We start from the raw sequence: 20,051 nt of genomic DNA, 5'->3' as shown, positions 1-20,051 counted from the left end.
CCTCTTTGGACAAGCCGAAGCCAAAACAGTCCTTTTCAGGGCTATGAGTTGAGTTGGATTTCAGTCGAGCTTTTCGTTGTGTTCCTGTTGGCATTCCCACAGGGGGAATTGGCCAAATCAGCTGGAATCCTCCGAGCCGAGGATTGCCACACCATCTCCAGTGTCCGTGATCGGACATTTTTGGTCCTGCCGAACCGGATCCGTGTGATCCCATCCGTTTCTGTTGCAACCGCAACAGCGTTTCGACAATCTGACGATTGTCGAAAAGTTCCTGCCTTTCGTCGCTGTGATCAGCCGATCGGATTTCCTGCTACCTCACGAAAAGCTCGCAGAGTTTTGTTTTAGAATTTTCTTGTGGCTTGGCTAAAAGGAAAACGGCAAGTTTCTTCGAAAGTACAGTCGCGAGTGAAATCGAACCTGTTCGTCGTCGCGTGTGCAAAACAAAACGTACGCGAACGTCTTACGTCGTGCGCAAGTGGTGGAACGTGTTTATTCCTGTCCGTTCCTGCCTACCGTTGTGCAGGTGATCGCTGTGCTTGATGCCAATTCAACACACACCTGTGAAGAACGAAAAGGAGAAGATGGCTGAAGTGAAGACTCTTGTTCACCTTCGTGGGCAAGCGAAGGCCAAAGTGACGAGGATCCGGAAGGCCGTTGAAGAAGCATATGGAGCTGGAGCAAGGCAATTGAGTATGGTGCAGCTGAAAGTCTTCACACGCAATTTGGAAATGCACTACCAGGAGTATTGTGATATTCATCGGCAAATCGTCGCTTTGACTCCCGCCGAAAAACTAGTGGACCAGGATGAAACGTACATCCTATTCGAAGACCAACACAACGAGGTTTGCATGTTGGTCGAAACATTAATCCAGTTGATGACCGAGCCGCAACCTCGTCCGATGCCATCGTCCCAGCGAGAAGGGATTCCTCGCATCATCGTACAGCAGCAACCACTCAAGGCTCCCATTCCCACCTTCGATGGTAAACCCGAGAACTGGCCACGTTTCAAGGCCATGTTTCTCGACGTCATGAGAACATCCACCGATTCCGACGCCATCAAACTTTACCACCTTGATAAAGCGTTGATTGGTAATGCCGCTGGAATCATCGACGTCTGCACCTTGAACGAGAATAATTATGCCGGAGCATGGGAGCTGCTGGAAGAACGTTTTGAAAACAAGCGGCTCATCGTAGACACACACATCCTGGGGCTGCTTAGCCTGAAGAAAATGAACCGAACAAGTGCCAAGGATCTTCGGGAATTAGTCGACGAAGTATCCCGACACATCGATGGATTGAAGCTCATGGATGAAGTGATGAACGGTATGTCGGAGCGTTTCGTTGTCAACCTCTTGGCAACAGCTCTGGATGCCAAAACCCGGATGGAATGGGAATCAACCGTTCCCCACAAGCAAATTCCCACGTACAAGGACACGATGGAGTTCCTAAAGAAGCGCTGCGCAATCCGGGAGCGGTGCGAGGATGCGATCGTGAAGCCGCCCGTTACGAAGCCATCTGTACCAAGCAAGAATCAAGTGAAGAGCATCTCTACCAAAGCTTTTGCTGTCACCGGAAAGGAGTCCTGTGACGTGTGTGGAACTGGAGCCCACCCGAACTTCAAGTGCGAGATCTTCCGAGCGATGACCGTCGTGCAACGCCAAGCCAAGGTAAGAGAGATCAAAGCTTGTTTTAATTGTTTGAAAGTGGGTCATTTAAGTAATTCGTGTACATCGTCATATACGTGTTCTAAATGCAAGGGTAGACACCATACCCTTCTGCATAGTGATAAACCGGTTTTCCAGTCCACCTCGAAATCCAATGTCTCGAACGCTGAATCTCAGTCTGTTTCTGAGGTTTCACAGTCAATTTCGAAGTCTCAACCTTTTCCTGATGTTTCGCAGTCTGCCTTGAAATCGAATGTCCCAAATGTGCAATATCAATCTGTTCCCAAGGAATCCCAGTCCAATAGTGCAGTCTCGCGTTCACTGAAGCAACCCCCACGTCTGAGTCATAGTTTGTTGATGACCGCTAGGGTTCAGATTAAGGATTCGGATGGAAATCTGAAATACTGTCGAGCATTTTTGGATTGTGGTTCCCAGGCTCACCTTACTTCTCGTAGTCTGGTTAAGTCTTTGAATCTACCCCGTTTCTCCACTAACGTTGAGGTAGTCGGAGCAAATGGTCAGCGTTCAACGCTATCTGAGATGGTAAGAATTGAGATACGTTCTTGTAATTCTAACTATGCTGCGCAACTTGAGTGTCTTGTTGCTGACAAAGTTACTGGCCCTATGCCATCTGTTCCATTTGATATAAGGAAGTGGAACATCCCTCCGAATCTTCCACTTGCAGATCCTGAATTTCATATTCCTGGTGAAATTGACTTGCTGATTGGAATTCAGTTGTTTTTCAAATTATTGCTGCCAGGTCAAGTCAAGATGGCTGATGAACTTCCAATCCTCCAAGAAACTCGGCTTGGATGGGTTGTTGCTGGTTCTATCGAAGAGTCTCATGTTGCACAACATTGTTACTCTGTGGGTCTGCAAAGTCTTGCTGAATCTATGGAAAAGTTTTGGTCGATTGAATCCGTGGATTCATGTAATCCTCTCACCAATGAAGAACAGTTGTGCGAAGAAATTTTCTGCTCCACAACCCATCGCGACCAGAATGGTCGTTACATTGTTCAGTTGCCCCTGAAAGATTCTATTCATCGGGTAGAAGACAATCGTTCGATTGCTCTTCGTCGATTCTTCATGCTGGAACAACGGTTCCTGAAAAACCCTGAGCTGAAAAAACAATATGCAGAGTTCATCAATGAGTACAAATCCCTCGGTCACTGTATTCAGATTGATGAGTCTCAAGATCCTCCAAAGCTTTTGAAGTATTATGTCCCTCACCATGCGGTTTTGAAGCCTACGAGCTCTTCAACGAAGCTCAGAGTTGTGTTTGATGCTTCATCGAAGGGTAATGGACCTTCCCTGAATGATGCTTTGATGATCGGACCAGTGGTCCAAGAAGATATCTTAACGATTAACCTGCGTTTTCGTAAGCATCGGTTCGCCTTCTCTGCTGACGTTAGTAAAATGTACCGGCAAATAGCACTCGCCAGAATCCACACTTCTTTGCTTCGAATTTTCTGGAGAGAAAATCCAAATGATCCCTTACAAGTTTTGGAATTAACAACAGTAACCTATGGTACATCTTCTGCGCCATTATTAGCCACAAGGGCACTTCAGCAGCTTGCTATTGATGATGGTGATCAATTTCCGATTGCAGCCAAGATCGTTCTTGAAGATTTTTATGTTGATGATGTTCTGTCTGGGTCTGAAACCATAGAAGGGGCCATCCAATGTCGTCTCGAGCTAACGGAGCTACTCCGAAAAGGGGGATTTCCCATTCATAAGTGGTGTGCGAATGACTCAGCGATTTTGGAGTCAGTTCCAGAAGAAGAAAGGGAAAGGTTCTTGTCTTTTGAAGATGCGAATATTAACCAGGCCATCAAGATACTTGGACTTCTTTGGGATCCGACTGAGGATGTATACCGATTCCACGTGGAACTACCAAGTCTTTCCAGCTCTCCTCCTACCAAACGGAATGTTCTCTCGCAGATCTCTAAGCTATTTGATCCCCTTGGTCTTGTATCACCTGTAATAATAGTTGCTAAGGTGATAATGCAGCAAATCTGGATGAGTAAGCTGAATTGGGATGATGTTTTGGATGGTCAGTTGATGCAAAATTGGACCATATTTCGTGATTCTCTAAATCACATCCACCAAATAAGAATTCCCCGGTATATGTGTGCCCCTGATGATGTTTATGTTGAAGTTCATGGCTTTGCCGACGCTTCTGCCTTTGCGTATGGAGCATGTCTTTATATCCGAACCGTAACCCATGATGGGGTAAAGGTATCTCTTGTCTGTAGTAAGTCGAAGGTCATTCCAATCAAAGGATTGACGATTCCCCGATCCGAACTGTGTGCTGCATTGTTGCTAATCAGTTTGGCCATGAAGGTTCTTCCGGCAATTAAGATGAACTTCCACTCAATCCATTATTGGTCGGATAGTCAGATCGTTCTTTCATGGTTAAAAAAGCCTCTATCTCAACTTGACGTTTTTGTTCGCAATCGAGTTGCAGAAATTGTTGATCATTCTGTTGATGCTAATTGGAATTACATCAAGTCGTCCGAAAACCCAGCTAATGTTGTCAGTCGTGGTCAACCCTCCCAACTCCTTGCCTCGAACGAACTTTGGTGGAACGGACCTCCGTTTCTGCGAAGTCATAGCTATCAGATTGATGAGCTTAATCCTCTTCCCGATGATAAACTACCGGAATTGAAACCAATAACCGCGTCTACTGCCGTTCTTGTTCCTGAAACCATCCCAGTTATGACTGCCTTTAGTTCATTCCGAAAGCTTCAGCAAGTGATTGGATATGTGAGGAGATTTGTTGTGAATGCAAGGTCTCCCAAATCGGAACGCATCACTTCGGATTACCTAACTGTGCGAGAGTTGAAAGAGTCATTGAATTTGATTGTCAAGTATATTCAAGGAGTCGCATTTTCTGACGAAATTCGTCGGCTTGAATCAGGTGAACCTTTGCGTCGACTCAGTAGTCTGAATGTTATTATGAATGATGGTGTGTTGAGAGTGGGTGGAAGACTGAAGCATTCATGTTTGCCATATGGTTCAAAGCACCAAGCCGTACTCCCTGACAAAAACCCAATTGTCGAATCGTTGCTAAGAGCAATGCACTGCGAAATGTTGCACATTGGTCCGTCTGGTCTCGTTTCGTTGGTCCGCCAGAGATTCTGGCTTCTGAATGCTCGTTCTGTTGTCAGGAAAATCATCCGGTCTTGTGTTACATGTTTCCGATCCAGTCCGAGGTTGCTCCAAACCTCTCATGGTATTTTCCGCCGCCCAATCTCGAAGTTGGCCCCTTTACCCTTTGATTCAACCCAGCCCTCTGTTGTTCATCAAGTTCCTCTTTGCCCGGGGGGAGAATGTTCGCGATTGAAGCGAACGTAATGTGTTGTAGAAGTAGTAGTAGTAGTTGTTTTGTGTAATCGCCCTAACCACTTACCCAATCCTTTAAAACTCTACTAACCCCGAGGCGACCGCGGGTAATCGGTTTCCGAAACTAACCCTAATGTTACATGTGTAATTTGTATCAAGACCCTGAAAAACAAGCTTTGATCATTTCCTTACGCTGCCGCTGGCTTGGCACGAGCATGCAAGCAGCAGCACCGACCGAGCGACGAGCGACCGACCGACCACAAACCAACGAGCGTGCAGCGAGTGCTGATTGGTTATGAATGAAGGAGAAATAAATGAATGCAACATCAAAAAGAAGAAAGCCAAACACATTTAAAGCGACGCATTTTGCGCGTCGCCATCATACAGTCCACAAGCTTTGTAAAGCAAACACCGAAATATAGCGCCGTTGAAAGTTTTAATTCATTCTCGTTTTTCCTCTTTGGACAAGCCGAAGCCAAAACAGTCCTTTTCAGGGCTATGAGTTGAGTTGGATTTCAGTCGAGCTTTTCGTTGTGTTCCTGTTGGCATTCCCACAGGGGGAATTGGCCAAATCAGCTGGAATCCTCCGAGCCGAGGATTGCCACACCATCTCCAGTGTCCGTGATCGGACACTAGCCTACGGCTGAAAATCTCATAAATAAAGAAATTAAAAAAAAAAATGCTTGGTGGGATGTTGATCTATCATTTAGTGCATATAGTTGCAGCTTTAAATGGTCAATGATTATATTACCACACTGACGCGTATAACAACCAGGTACACCATATCGCTATCGGTTCGTAACTATATGCTCACTCGATAGGCACACTGAGGCAGAATCTACTTTTGTAGAACAAAAATCTTTGCGCGCCACTCATGCGTCTTATTGCTGTCTTGGGCAAAGTTGGTCGGGTGGATAAGGGCTTTCTGTTGAAATAATTTTAGCCCTTTCAAGGCAAACTGGTTAATTATGGGATGACTAAAGGAGATAACATCTAGTCAGCCGGGTAAAATGCTTTTATTTTAATGAAATAAAAAAAGTAGTGTAAATTTCCGTTACTATGATGCACATATATGGAGCGTCATATATCATACAAGTTTAGATTATAGATCGTGTATATTTGAGAGAAATGTCATTCAATATTCCATATATTGTATGCAACTGTCCACTTTTGTTTGCAACATTTCTTGCAAGTTGCTTGTTTACGTGAAAATGAAGTTTACATGTATGAATGTTTGCATGCATGGATGTTTACATCGCCAGTAAAATTCAGAATTTTTTGGTGTGTTGACCAAAAGCGAATCCTAATGATACCTATTCTATCTGATGGTTTTATTAACAGATAGAATAGGTATTTCATTAGGATTGTCCATAAAACTGCAAAACGTTTTCGAGACATTGTTTGACTAAACATTATTTGTGTTTAAAACGTAAAATGTTTTTGTTTACGGATTCGATCAAAATTTTAGAGTATCTAATTCAAAGTAAGCTGTGAAATTCCGTCGTTTTAAAAAGAGCTATCAAAAGTTGAAAAAAGCCACTTTGTCGAAGAAAGTTTTTTGCTACAATGCTTCTGTAAAAAGATAGTTGTAGCGCCATCTGAACAGCGAGATCTGGAACTAAACTAATTATGTCAATAGAAGGCTCTTATCCACCCTAACAACTTTACCGAAGAAGTATCTATTATATTATCTATTATGGGGCTTCCCTTAGCTCAGTCGGTAAAGCAAGACCACACACTTTTTTTTTTTTTTCCTTTGGTTTGTTTTTTCCGTCGATCTTGTTTTCCGTGCTGAGCACCAATGCTACCGACGTGCCAGGAAGGCAGCTCTCCCACACCTGGACCCTACCTATCGACTAAGGTGCTTCGAGACTGCAAAGTTCATTGCTCGACGAAAAGTTCATTGCTCGACGAAAAGTACGTTCGATTGAGCTGAATTTCGCGTCTATTATTGTTCAACTTTATATCACAATTGACGCTCGTATATGTCAGTCTCAGAGCACATAAATTTAAACGATTTTTTCTAAGTGTGCATGCTAGAGGTGGCTGGGTTCGATTCCCGGTTCAGTCTAGGAATTTTTCGGGATGGAAAAATTCTCGATTTTCCTGGGCATAGAGTATGATTGTACTTGCCACACAATTATACTAATGAAAAAATGATACAGGCATCAAAAGCCCTCAATTAAAAACTGTGAACGTAAACCAGTAAAATTTTCGTCGTATTACGTAAAGTTAGGCTTCCTTACATATTCAAAACAGTGGACTATAGCAATGTATAAAAAACAAAAAGGTTTTCATTATAACTCCTGCATTTTCACCAACTCAGAATACAAGGCTGATTTTATATAAGCGGATAAAATGAACATGTAATGGGGATAAAATGAACTTACAGACGGGGTAATATGAACAGATGCTGGGGGTAAAACTACCATGTGATGGGGGCATATTGAACACACAGAGGGAGTAATTTGCTCCGGTGCTGGAGGTAAAATGAACATTATTTTATATTGTAAGCTTTCAACGATAAGGTAAACTGTAAATCTTCAACATAGCTTTTGAAAAAACAATGTATACAGGTAGGAATAAACGTTTTCAAAATAAATATAACATTAAATACGCGGGATGGAGCCCCGTAGCGTGGGTAGATCACCTTTTCGTGGTACGTTACGGGATGTAAGATCTACCACCGATTCATAGTCCTGACTACTTCAAACTAGGGGAGCAGGATTTTTCAGTAAACCAAGGAACACATCTTAGTTCTTGTTACTTTTTATGCCTTGTTGATAGTGACAAGACTCGGCTTTGTCTACCGAGGATGATCTTGAAACAAGGAAAAAATGAGTTAGTTGTCTTCATCTTTGTAATTCCTAATCTCCTATTCGTTGTTCCCTAGTTTGAAGTGGTTAAGACTAGGGTTCTGATGCATGGTCATTATGGGTGTCATTCCTTAATTTTGTTGGTAAGGATTCCAATTTTGACTGACAAAGGGGCGCGCCTTTGGAGGGTGTTTCAATACTCCGAAGGGTATAAATAGCGGGACCTTTCAATTAAAGTCGGATTCTTGCGATAAATGCGAGAATGACAACTGTAAAAAAATCGAATACTTCATCATTTCTCAATAGTGATGGAGTAATACGACATGCACTAAACTAAGGACACGGGATATACTACAATAGATCAAATAACTGGTCGCAGTGGTGTTAGGTCCCGAACAGAGGAAAAAAAATGCGGGATGGAGAAAGCGCCCACGGACACTTTGTTAAAACCTCTTGCTTGAGTCGCAGATGTAGCTTCAGGTTTCCGAAAGGAAAGGGTTTGATTCCGCTTTGGAAACCTCTCTAGCCAGGTTCTACTTGCCATATTCAGTTTGTGACTGAACGGATGAGGTGAGCCGTTCCGTTCAGCTAACTTCTACGCCAGCATTTGCACATCCCTCATAGTAATGCCAAAGAATCGGGACTCCAGATCAAGCAAATATAGCATCAGTTCCATTTCATGTTCAGTAGAGAACACCGATGTAATAAAATATGTATGGTTATTTTGCTTAACAACTTTTTCACGGTATCATCCAAACCATTTTTGGAATAGTTATTTGGGTTATCGTTTGGGTATGGTATTTTTTATTAGGGTTTCTTCTTCTACCTGGTGAGTGTGATCTTTGAGATATGGTACTTAGTAGATGCATTTCACATGCAACGGCATGTGTGTCTTTAAATGTCTGTCTTTGCGGTTTTCAATTATAAACCCGAGGCATCCGAAAAATAGATCATGAATAGACAAAATTTTAATTTTATCCCCCAAAGTATCAACTATTTTCGAGTGCTAATTTAAAACGCATAATTGATGAAAACACTTACAATCTTCGATAAATCCGCAGGAATACGACAAATTAACGAAATTCATGGATATATTTTATTGGACTTTGATTGTTAACCTTCAAAAAGCTAATGCTCTGCGAGCGAAAATAACTATCACAGTCCGAATCGAGCAGGTGATTTTGTTTATATTTACTTTTCTTCACATTATCCCGACAATTGCTACCCGTCCTAACTACCTAAACCCGCTGTTATGTTATGGTTGTTTCCGTTATGGTTGTTTCCGTTATGTTTATCCGCGTGTCCGTTGTCCTGGTCCACGACGTTGTCTGCATTGTTCCGCCGAGCGCAATGTTGAAGAGAATGAGGAATGTGGAGAAGCTGCCCACTGCATTAACTGTGGAGGACCGCATCGTCCGAACAATCGCCAGTGCCCCGTTTACAAAAAGGAAACGGATGTTATCCGTATCAAGGTCGATCGCAATCTTACTTACCCGGAAGCACGCAAGCAGGTTGAAGCAGGAGTGAGAAGCTACGCAGCAGCAGCAGCCCAGCCAAGTGCAGATCGTCAATAGCTCGAACAACTCGAGAGAGAGATGACGAAGAAAGACGCCCAGATCGCTAATCTGTTGGAAGCAATGAAGCGAAAGGACGAGAAGATCAACAAGCTGATTGCCAGCAAGTCAGACCCCCTTATTCTGCGAGTCACGTGACTCTCTGTCACCGGTGAGGTGACAATTGTCACCTCACCGGTGAGAGAGAGTCACGTGACTCGCAGAATAGGGGGGAGAGAGTCGCGAGCAGCGGGACCATCCATGCATCTAAGGACCCGCTCACCTGCAGTTGTAGAACCGGAACACAGTCAACCTGGGAAGAAAAAAAAAGCGCAACAAGTCGAATATCACATCACCCGGTCACCAAAGTCCTCCATTGAAAAAAGTAATAGCCGAGCAAAACCCATCGCACACCCCTCACCATCCCTCTCCAAAGGGGGAGTTTGGTAAAGAGAGATGATAAAATTGATTTTTACCTTCCTAAAAGTTGTCTAGCTCGCTTTCTACTTCTATATGCAATTTTCACACTGCCGTGCTTTAGCCGGAACTATCAATTCTATACTTTCATTTCCTTATCTATCGTATAAAAATTACCACGTTAGTCTGGGGGGGTTATTCCGAGAGTCGAAGTGACTTTTGTCACCAGTGAAGTGAGGAAAGTCACGTCGTGGTGACGTGACTCTCCATTTGATTTGCACAGAGAGTCACGTCACCACGACGTGACTTTTCTCACTTCACTAGTGACAAAAGTCACTTCGACTCTCGGAATAACCCCCTGTTATTTGAAATTAGCATCTTCAACTATAGTATTCATTATTTCTTGAACATTATGTTTTCTTATAGACTAATGAGAATTATAGTCAACGAAAACAATATGTATCAACATAATATCTCATTTTTATAAAGCCGTTTTCTTTGGAACACCCGCCGTAACAAGGTTTGTTTTGATTTTGGCTCTAAAATCAAAGTTTGATATTCTTATGCTCACCGTTTGTTCGCCGTTTGTGCTTGGGTACTCAAAGCAATTGAATGAATAATTCGTGTTTGCTTGAACAGTAACAGTAAAAATCGAGTTCAATAAGCGATGGAAATTGTTCGATACTGTAGCTCACCGGATGTTGGACCTTCACTAGCTGTTTGGATGCAAACAGCGGATGTTGAAACAAATCTACTCGTGTTTCATTCCCACAGCCGACACGACGATAGGTTTGAAACAGGATAGAACTCAATGAATCAGATGATTTCAAACTAGATAGCACAGGTTATGTTTTATCTGGTGGCACGTGTTTTCAACTATATTTTTCCAAAACAGCAATTGTTATCGAACAAAAGATGCAGTTTATGTCACTTATGTGTACTGCTCGCTTTCTGCTTCTAGTTGTTTGCTTTTATCCCAGGGTACATATAACTGTCTATTCCACTTCCGCTTCCGGATTTCGATGAATGCGATGCCGTTTGAGTTTTATTTATTTTATAGAACATCGATACGAGAATAAAACAAATCAAGCTACTTTCAAATTTCATTTCGATTGGATCGTTGTCCAAAAGACACCAGATGGTGCAAAATTGTCTCAATTTCAGCTTTGTCAGCAACAAATCCTATTGGATAGGAACAAACAAATGGGCCATCATACTGTTTGTTTACCGATCTGAAATGAATGAGCCTAGGAATGTGGAACAGAGATTGAAGCAATCATGCTGGTTGGCCAGAATAAGAAAGGAAAAGAAAACAGAAACCGTAAATATGATCAAATAGCATTGTTAAAGGAAATTGAGGAAATTCCATTCATCGAAGCTGCTATGTAACAAACAGTTCAAGCGAGGTAAAACATATCACACCTTGTTGTTGACATCCGCTGTTCCATTTTGTACTATTCTGTATTGATTGTCCTATCAATTGATGTACCGTTAATAAGAAATTAATCAGCAATTTCTGGAAGTAAATATTTACTTTGCACAGCTAAAAAAAAGAAGTGTAAATTTCCGTTACTATGATGTACATAAATGAAGCGTCATATATCATACAAGTTTAGATTATAGATCGTGTAAATTTATGAGACATGTCATGTAATATCCCATATATTGTATGCAACTGTCCACTTTTGTTTGCAACATTTCTTGCAAGTTGCTAGTTTACGTAAAAAGGAAGTTTACATGTATGAATGATTGCATGCATGGATGTTTACATCGCCAGTAAAATTCAGAATTTTTTGGTGTGTGAATAATGCAGGGTGGGTGAGCCAGTGAGGAACTAAGTAATATTTATTTAAAAAAAAACGATATGCATATAATGTTTATACGTAGCGTCGCCTGTAGTGTAGTGGTAAACGTGATAACCTCTCACCCCAGTAGGTCTGGGTTCAATCCCGTCGGCGCCACCGGCATGTCCTGAGACATGACATCTCTGATCACGCCTTCCTTTGGAAAGGAAGTGAAGTCGTTGGTCCCCAGTCCATGAGTTGGTGGGTCGATATGTAGGGAGGTGCCTCCCTGGCATTGGTAGCATTGGTACTTAGTACGGAAAACAAATCAAGAAAAAAAAAGCTCAGCAACTTGAGAGCTCCCATAATTTCAGTTTGGGTCTGAATATTTTCTCTCGCGAAAATATGTTTGATGATTCCTGGTGGACTGAGTTGAATTGAAAAAGTCACTAGAGCCAACAACTAGAGCACTAGTGCCATAACTGGCACACTTACCCTGTGCCCTTGCATGCATGAACTGTGGAGATTCCTCTAATGCAAAGGACTACTGTCCTGTGAAGGAAGATCCTAAAAAAATAAATGTTCAAATTGAAGCGAAAATCACACATCCAAGCGATCCTACAAACTCGTTTCAAACGGCAGGTAGGAAACGCTCCACTTTTCCGAACATATTCCTCTGCTGTTAACAATCTGCTCCTTTCGCTGCTCACTATGTTCAGCGTAGTAGTAAATGGAGCTACCTATGCTGCTATTGCAGCGGGTAGAAATAAAAATACTAGCCAACGTAATTCTAACGAAAATTTTGAAAATGTTGACTTAGGAAGCATAACTGCTCCTAAAATGGAATTTTTACAGAAATCATCATTAATCGACATCATTACTAAAATACTGAAAACTAGCACCATGTTTGATGCTATTCAAACTGGAGTTAAACTTGCGAGCAATATCGTCATGACTTTGAAATTTAGTAATGGATTTTTTTTTCTTGATTTGTTTTCCGTCGATCTTGTTTTCCGTGCTGAGCACCAATGCTACTGACGCCAGGAAGGCAGCTCCCACACATGGACCCTACCTATCGACCCATCAGCTCATGAACCGGAGACCAACGGCTTTACTTCTCTTCCGAAATAAGGCGTGACCAGAGATGTTATGCCTCAGAACATCCCAGCGGCGCCGACTGGGATTGAACCCGGACCTGCTGGGGTGAGATGTATTCACGCTTACCACTACACCACCGGCACCGCTGGTAATGGATTTAAAATTATTAAATATTTTTAATTGTAATGCTCGATCTATTAAAGATAATGTGGACGAACTATTCAACTTTTTAGGAGTTCATAACGTGCATATTTCCGTTATAACTGAAACGTTCCTTTAACCTGACCATAAGGTTAAAAGGGACGCAAATTAAGTCATTTATCGAAATGATCATTTTGATGGAGGTGATGGTGGCGCGTTGCCATCATTGTTGATCTAAAATTTGTGCTGTGTTCCTAAAATTTGAGCTAAGTAGTTGCACCAGCCCTAAAAATATAAAAAATAACGATGCGTCCGCCCCCGACATTGATGACGTTGTTTCAATTAGTTTATTAGATAGAAATAGAAATTACCAATTTGGTTTCTACTTTGCTGTTCAATTTATGCTATAGGTGGTAGATTTATCTTGAGTAGTTATAAATGATGACTGCTGTTAAGATAGCATAAATCAATCGCCAACATAAATGAATAGCAACCATAAAAATATATGTAGAATAATGCAAAATGGCCCAACCCATTTGGCTCTTGTACAAGAAATCTTACTTTCATAAAGGAAACTTTTTTGTAGGAAACCTCGTGAATCCAACCTTTTCCTCAACTACTTTTAGCAAAAGTGGAATACCAAACTCCTCAAGCATGTGTGCGTGTCAATAACACAATCGTCTCTACGCAAATCTTTGAAATAAGAACAAGAGATGTTTGTGCTGTTACAATTGATGTTACCTTTGGAAACCTTAATAGGCAATGCGTTTACTGTTTCAGTGCCAGGTTTTTACGTTTATATCAGGTTCTTGTTTTAGACGCTCTCAAGATCTCGTTACATTACTGTCGAAAGTGTAAAATCAGTTCAGAAAATTTAACACTTTCGGAAGTGAGTCTATCTTTGAGTGATTCAACATTTTCCCTGCTGAACTCATGCTTTTCTGAAGTTATTAAATATGTTATGAGCTGAATACACTGATCCAGTGATTGCAATTTTTCCGTAGCGATTTAAAACTTTTGTAAAGTTCAGTACTATTCGAAGTTATTCTGTACGTGCTTTTTTCGGAAATGGTCCAGTACATTTCAAAGTTATCCTAAGCTTTCTCAAGTTATTCAGTTCTATCTGAAGTGATTCTGAACTTTTCCAAAGTGATCCAAACTTTCCTAATGTAGACAGATCTCGTTTTTGGAAACGTAACTACAGTGCACTATCTACAACTCGAGTTATAGAATTATCGAGTTATAGAATAACCACAGACAAACAGACATACCACTCGCAAGTTGTTCATCGAACAAGCATTTAACGGTTAATTTAAAAGTATCGTAGTTGGTAGTACCACCACCTGTGGCGCCATCTGTTCAGCGTAAATTACCCACGACAGTGTACTCAACAGATGGCGGTAATGTTTTAGCGACGATGTTTTACAGTGAAAAATATTCAATGTGTTATGTCTGTTTGTCTGTGGAATAACAATCCTATGCAAATTCGCTATCGCAGTAGCCATGACACTCATTTTTATTATGGTTATATAACTCGATATCGAGTTAGTGGACATCGAGTTATGGAGAGTTGACTGTGCTTCGTCTTTGTTGCCAAAATCGAGACATTTTTTGATGTGTCACAATTGAGTGGCTTAGCGATAAGAATCAATACTCCCTTAAGTGAATACTGTGGAAAAAACTATTGAAAAATTCGTGGAAGTTACCTACCTAGTAATTGACCTACATTTGGAAGCGGCCAGCGCTGTTATTGCCTATCGGAAAATATGAGATCACCAGTTTTTACACATTGCAGATGCATGCTAGTCCAACGCATCGTTTGTTGCTTCTCTGCCAGGCAATCTGGTAAAAAAGGAGTAGCAACCTCTAAAGTGATACAATACATTCCTAAGTGATTCAGTAGTTTCCGAAGTGATTGAAAACATTTTTGAAGTGATTCAGCACTTCCGAAGTGAGTCCAAAATTTTCTGAAGTGATTTCTAACTTTTCATAAGTTATTCAGTGTTTTCTGAAATGATTCAGTACTTTCCGAAGTGATTCCTAATTTTTATGAATTGATTCAGTTCTTTTTCGAAGTGATTCCGAGCTATTCTCAAGTGATTCAGTACTTTCCGAAGTGATGTCGATCTTTTTTATATGATTCCAAACTTCACTCCCATACCTCACCGTGAAAGAATTTTTAAAGCATCATCATGTAAATTTTTTTATCTTACGCCACTAAGTTGCGCCAAATTTCCGCCAATCAGGATTTGCACCGTTAGTGGTTAACCTCAATCAGATGAAATTTTTAACAGTTCAAGGGTATTATTTAACTTTTTTTCCCCGATCAGGGGCGCAGGCCACTTCAAGTTTAACTTGTTGGATTGATTGTTTCCGTAACATGTTTATAAGGGTATGCAAGCCATTTAAAATTTAAGATTTTGTCAATTTTCCCCCGAACATGTTTGCCAGAGGTAAAATCCATTTCAAACTTAATATTTTTTTTTTTAAATTTCTTCCTGACCGTAAGGGGCGCTAACTACTTCAAATTTAAAGATTTCTATCAATTTAAAATAAATCCGGAACATGTCTACCAGGGGTGCTGGCGTTATATTTTTTTTTTTTCATTTTTTCTTGATCATATTTCCAAGGGGTGCAAGCTTCCTGAATCATGTTTACCAGAAGCGCAAGATATTTTTTTTTTATATTTTTCCGTAAACTTGTCCACCAGCAACACTACCCATTTCACATTTATGTATGTTTTTAAATGTTTTTCTAACCATGTTAAGCAGAGGCGCAAGCCACTTCAAATTTAACTATTTTGATCAATTTTTACCTGCACATGTTTACCCGAGGTGCAAGCCATTTCAAATTTTACATATTTTTAATTTTTTTTTCCTGCAAGCTATTTTCAATTTGACATTTTTTTTATCAAATAACCTGAACCAAATTTAATGTTATTATCATTTTTTCCAAAACATGATTATCAGACGCAAGGAATTTCAAATTTATCGGTTTTGTATCCCTGATCATGTATATCAGGGGCGCAGACTATTTCAAATTTCAACCTGAACATGTTTACCAGGTGCACTAGCTATTTCTAATTTTCGCCCGAACTTGTCTACCAGGGGCGCAAACCACTTAAAATTTAACATTTATATTCAACTTTTTCCATTTTTTCAAAGATTTTCCAGATTTACCTTTTTTTAAATTGTTCCCTGAACATGTATATTAGGGGCGCTATCGATTTAAATTGAACGATTTAAATCATTTTAAACATGCTTACCAGGAGCGCAAGTCATTTGAAATATAAGTTTTCTTTATTAAGGAGGCTTTCAGTCTGAGGCTGGTTCGCCTCCGAGGATTTCAAATATATCTTTTTTAAATGTTTTCCAGAACATGTTTATCAGGAGCGCAACACATTTCAAATTTCACGATTTTGATAATTTTTCTCTGAACTTGTCTACAAGGGGCGCTTGCCATTTCAAATTTACTGATTTTTAATCATCATAATATCAGATGATAGTTATTTCAAATTTAATATTTTTTAAACATTTCGTCGATCTTGTTAATTGGGGGCACAAGTCCTCTCTGACTAGGGTGCAGTGTATTTTAATATTTAACGTTTGCAGTGAGATTTTGCTCTCATTGGATTGCTGTATTTTACCTATTATATAAACATTTTTCGGTTTTCTAACTAGCCCTATTGAGAATCAGGTTGCTCGGGATTACCTGAATATTTTCTCACGGGAAAATATTTTTGATGATTCCTGAGGGACTGATTTGGAAAAAGTAAGATCTAAAACTAAAAAAAAATCAAAATATGAAAGCTCCACGCTATGATGGAATTTTATATATCCTCATTAAAAACAACTCCCAGAGAGTACCTTGTATTTATTGGTAAACTTCTTTAACAGATGTTTTCATTTGGCATACTTTCCTGATAAATGAAAAAATCAAAAGTTGTTCCAATATTGAAGTCCGATCAAATTCCAGCTGAAACATCTAGCTACCGTCCAAGAAGTTTGCTTTCTTCAATAAGTAAACTTGTTTATAAGATAATTTTGAATAGAATGATGCTTCACATCACTACAAACTCATTTTTTGCAGATGAAAAGTTTGGATTTTGCAATGAGCATAGAGATAAAGTTTCTTCTGCTAAAAACACCCTGCTCAGTTTTCTTCCTGGTGTCGTCATTATCCCCTTGTCCTCCTCCGATCCGCAATATATTGAGAAACACCTAATTCCTTCGTTATGTTATATGCTGACCAGCTTCTAGGTAAAGTCGTGAGAAAGCGATACTTCTTATTATTATCATGAGTTTCTAGAAACTTTTCTTTGAGTTGCTGAATGATTTCATCATCGTTTGTAGTAGGCACACTGTCAGTACTTCTGATCGATTGTAAACTGGGTGCTTCTAAATAGTGACTCTGAAAATGAAGTTTAAAAAACATATTGGACATTACTGTACACACTAATTTTGGCTAATAGTACGATCAGACTACAGAGCTATAACATGTTATAGCGCTATCTTGATGGTGGTTTCTGTGTTGCAATTATTTGACAACCGTTATAACATGTTATAACTCTCCAGTCTGGACAGCGTTTAAGATACTCAAAATAGCCTACTGAAATCTAGATCCATTTGAGCCTGCCGTTAAAAAGTTTTCAGAATGCTATAATGTGACGTCATGATCATGGCTACCAATGTAATTAAATTTTTTAAATACAATATTCGCCTTGACTGTTGACAGCAGGAACTCCAGAGGATCCAGCGGTGGGCTCTTCGGGTGCGGTTTATACAGTTTGAGGTAGTAATTTCTGCATATGAAGGAACTGCCATCTAATTTAACTTAATGAGAGAGAGAAGGACTAGTAATTTCCATTTAATTCCACTACCTTATTTGCTTATCCTTGATAGATACGCGTATTTAGTCTACAATGTGCAGACTTCTTGAGTGTCTTGTACTAATACTCGACTGTCGAGTGGCTATATACGGGCCTCATCAGAACTTACAAGCACTGGTATAGCCGTTGTTCAGCTGTAAATAGCCAAAAAGGCGAAATAACGTGCCTCTGGTTACTTGTGAGTAGCGGTCCTAGGTTACTGCCTTGTGGAACTCCTGAGTTCCGATTCCGATGCTTAACCCCTACATATCGATTCACAAAGTAAGTTCTGAACCAATCCACAGCCGTTGACGAGACGCCAAGTATCTCCAGCTTGGCAAGCAAGATATTATGGTCCACCGTGGCAAATTCTGCTTTTAGATCCATATACGCAGCATCGACTTGCCATTCTGAATCCATGCATCGCAAACAGTTAGAAGTAAACTGCACCAAGTTTGTGGACACGGGGCGCTTCGGGTAAAAGCGGTGATGTTCTGTATCGATATAATTTTTCAACACGCGATCATTTATGATAATCTCGAACAGTTTTGAGCAGGCACACAGGGAGGTGATTCCGTGATAATTTGCGACATTCCGTTTACCTCCTTTTTTGTAGACTGGGAACAGATAAGAAAGTTTACAGCGGCAGGGGAACTCACATTGCTGTGCCGAGAGATTGAATAGCCTCGCAAGTCGGAGGCAGAGATTGGCTACACAGCGTTTTAGAACTGATGACGGAATGCCGTCAGGTCCGGCGGCGAACGAGAGCTTCTGTTTGCGTGTTGCGGCTATCACCATGTCTTCTGAAATGCGCGGAATATCGAAACTAAACACATCACGTGGCATCCCAACAGTGGCATCCAGCACTTGTGTCGGCGAAGCGGAGAAATCGTGGAACACTTGCTTGAAATGACGAGCAAACCAGTCGCTCTTTTCTCTTTCGCTATTAGCCGAGTCATTCCCGAGAAACATGGAACAAGGCAACCCGGATTCCTTCCGTTTGGAGTTGACAAACGTCCAAAAACTTTTCGGATTCGTGCGAAGGTTCGCTTCCGAGCGTCACACGTGTCGATTATAGAGAAAACGATTGTAATTTTTATTTACCGGTAAATTACATCGAAAAACATGTTTTACAACTCAGGTAACGTGATTTTTTTTTACAAAAGAATAGCAAATATTAAATGACATCAAACAGTACAACAAAGATTTTGTAAATTTACATTTGGCACATTAATGTGTGTTGGATCGCACCATCGGAATGTATAAAGCATTACCAGCAAAAGCCCCCAGCGCGATGGTAGCGATGCGATCCCCAGTGTTAGCGTCATAGTGTTTTGTATGCGTTTGTTATTGTTTGCATTTTGTATGGTTGTTTTGTTGTAAATAATTATTTTGAATGAGTTTTATTGTTCAATTTTAATATTTAAGGAATCATTTTTGAACATATTTGTTAAGTTATTCGATCTTCCTCCGAGCAGGCAGCATGTCACTCAGAGGCGATAAATAGTGTATAAAGTAGCAATCCAAGGTGAATTGTGTTTATTTTATTTATGCTACGGAACTTCTACTTCGAGTCTGCCAATTTTCTCTATTCGTCAACATAACTAAACACAACGTAGGGCCATATCCTGGCCGAGACAATGTGTTTTTTTGGCCTTAGTTTAATTATGCAATTATGTATTTAAATATACAACAATACAACTTCAATTTAAGGTAAAATTATTTAATATTCAATTAATTTGCATTGAATTCAACATGCATCTGTGCTATAAGATAACATTAAAAAGTTCAATTGAAATTAATTGAGTTTTCAACGAACAGCGATATATTAGTCCACTGTTTAAAGCATAAAATTGTACACTGTTTTTCAAGCACGATGATGCTTTATGCCCAGGAAAGTCGAGAATATTTCAAACTCGAAAGATTTCCTCGATCCGACCTGGAATCGAACCCACCACCTCCGGCTTGGTTATGACGTGTGTTTACCGACTAGGCTATCTGAGGCCCTAGGAGGAAAAATACGACCACACAAGTTAATAGTTGGATGTATACGGAAACGATTCCACTCTGCTTGTCGAACTTATTAAAGCCGTCGCCGGAGCTGTAAATATCGATTTTACGGATCCTGCTCGGTCTCAATCAGATTGCTCTTTCCAAACCACATTTAGCTCAAAATCATCAGACAGGTGGGTGGTAGTTGAATAGAATCTGTTGTTGACAGTTTCATTTGCTTCCGACTTCATCCATTTCCAAGTAATATTGCCTTTCAAGCAACTCTGATTGTGATTCGACTGTCCCCAAAGGAAATTTGTTCGTTACACAAGCTCACCTGCTCATCGTCTGTTTCTATTTAGCTCTATGTAAAG

At 40.4% G+C, this 20,051-nt stretch overlaps 1 protein-coding gene across 1 annotated transcript; it reads left to right on the top strand.

Moving 5' to 3' along the window:
* The first annotated feature begins 581 nt into the window (after window positions 1-581).
* On the top strand, window positions 582-9,399 carry LOC135717134 (uncharacterized). Its single transcript, XM_065239084.1, has 3 exons — window positions 582-1,667; window positions 1,902-3,042; window positions 9,185-9,399. The coding sequence occupies exons 1-3, from the start codon at window positions 582-584 to the stop codon at window positions 9,397-9,399; spliced, it is 2,442 nt and encodes an 813-aa protein (XP_065095156.1).
* The last annotated feature ends 10,652 nt before the right edge of the window (window positions 9,400-20,051 follow it).

The sequence above is a fragment of the Ochlerotatus camptorhynchus genome, unplaced genomic scaffold (genome assembly GCF_037179485.1).
Source record: "Ochlerotatus camptorhynchus isolate MF236.1 unplaced genomic scaffold, CSIRO-AGI_Acam_v1.1 ptg000048l, whole genome shotgun sequence".
Taxonomy (NCBI): Eukaryota; Metazoa; Arthropoda; class Insecta; order Diptera; family Culicidae; genus Ochlerotatus; species Ochlerotatus camptorhynchus.
Note: the sequence above shows the minus strand (reverse complement) of the source record. Positions and strands in the feature narration are given on the sequence as shown.

What these genes read in the sequence shown, in the direction of transcription:
- LOC135717134 (XM_065239084.1), top strand. Translation starts at nt 582, where the DNA reads ATGGCTGAAGTGAAGACTCTTGTTCACCTTCGTGGGCAAGCGAAGGCC. An exon ending in TCGTGCAACGCCAAGCCAAG is followed by an intron (nt 1,668 to 1,901) that starts GTAAGAGAGATC and finishes GATGTTTCGCAG; the next exon opens with TCTGCCTTGAAATCGAATGT. An exon ending in AACGATTAACCTGCGTTTTC is followed by an intron (nt 3,043 to 9,184) that starts GTAAGCATCGGT and finishes GCAATGTTGAAG; the next exon opens with AGAATGAGGAATGTGGAGAA.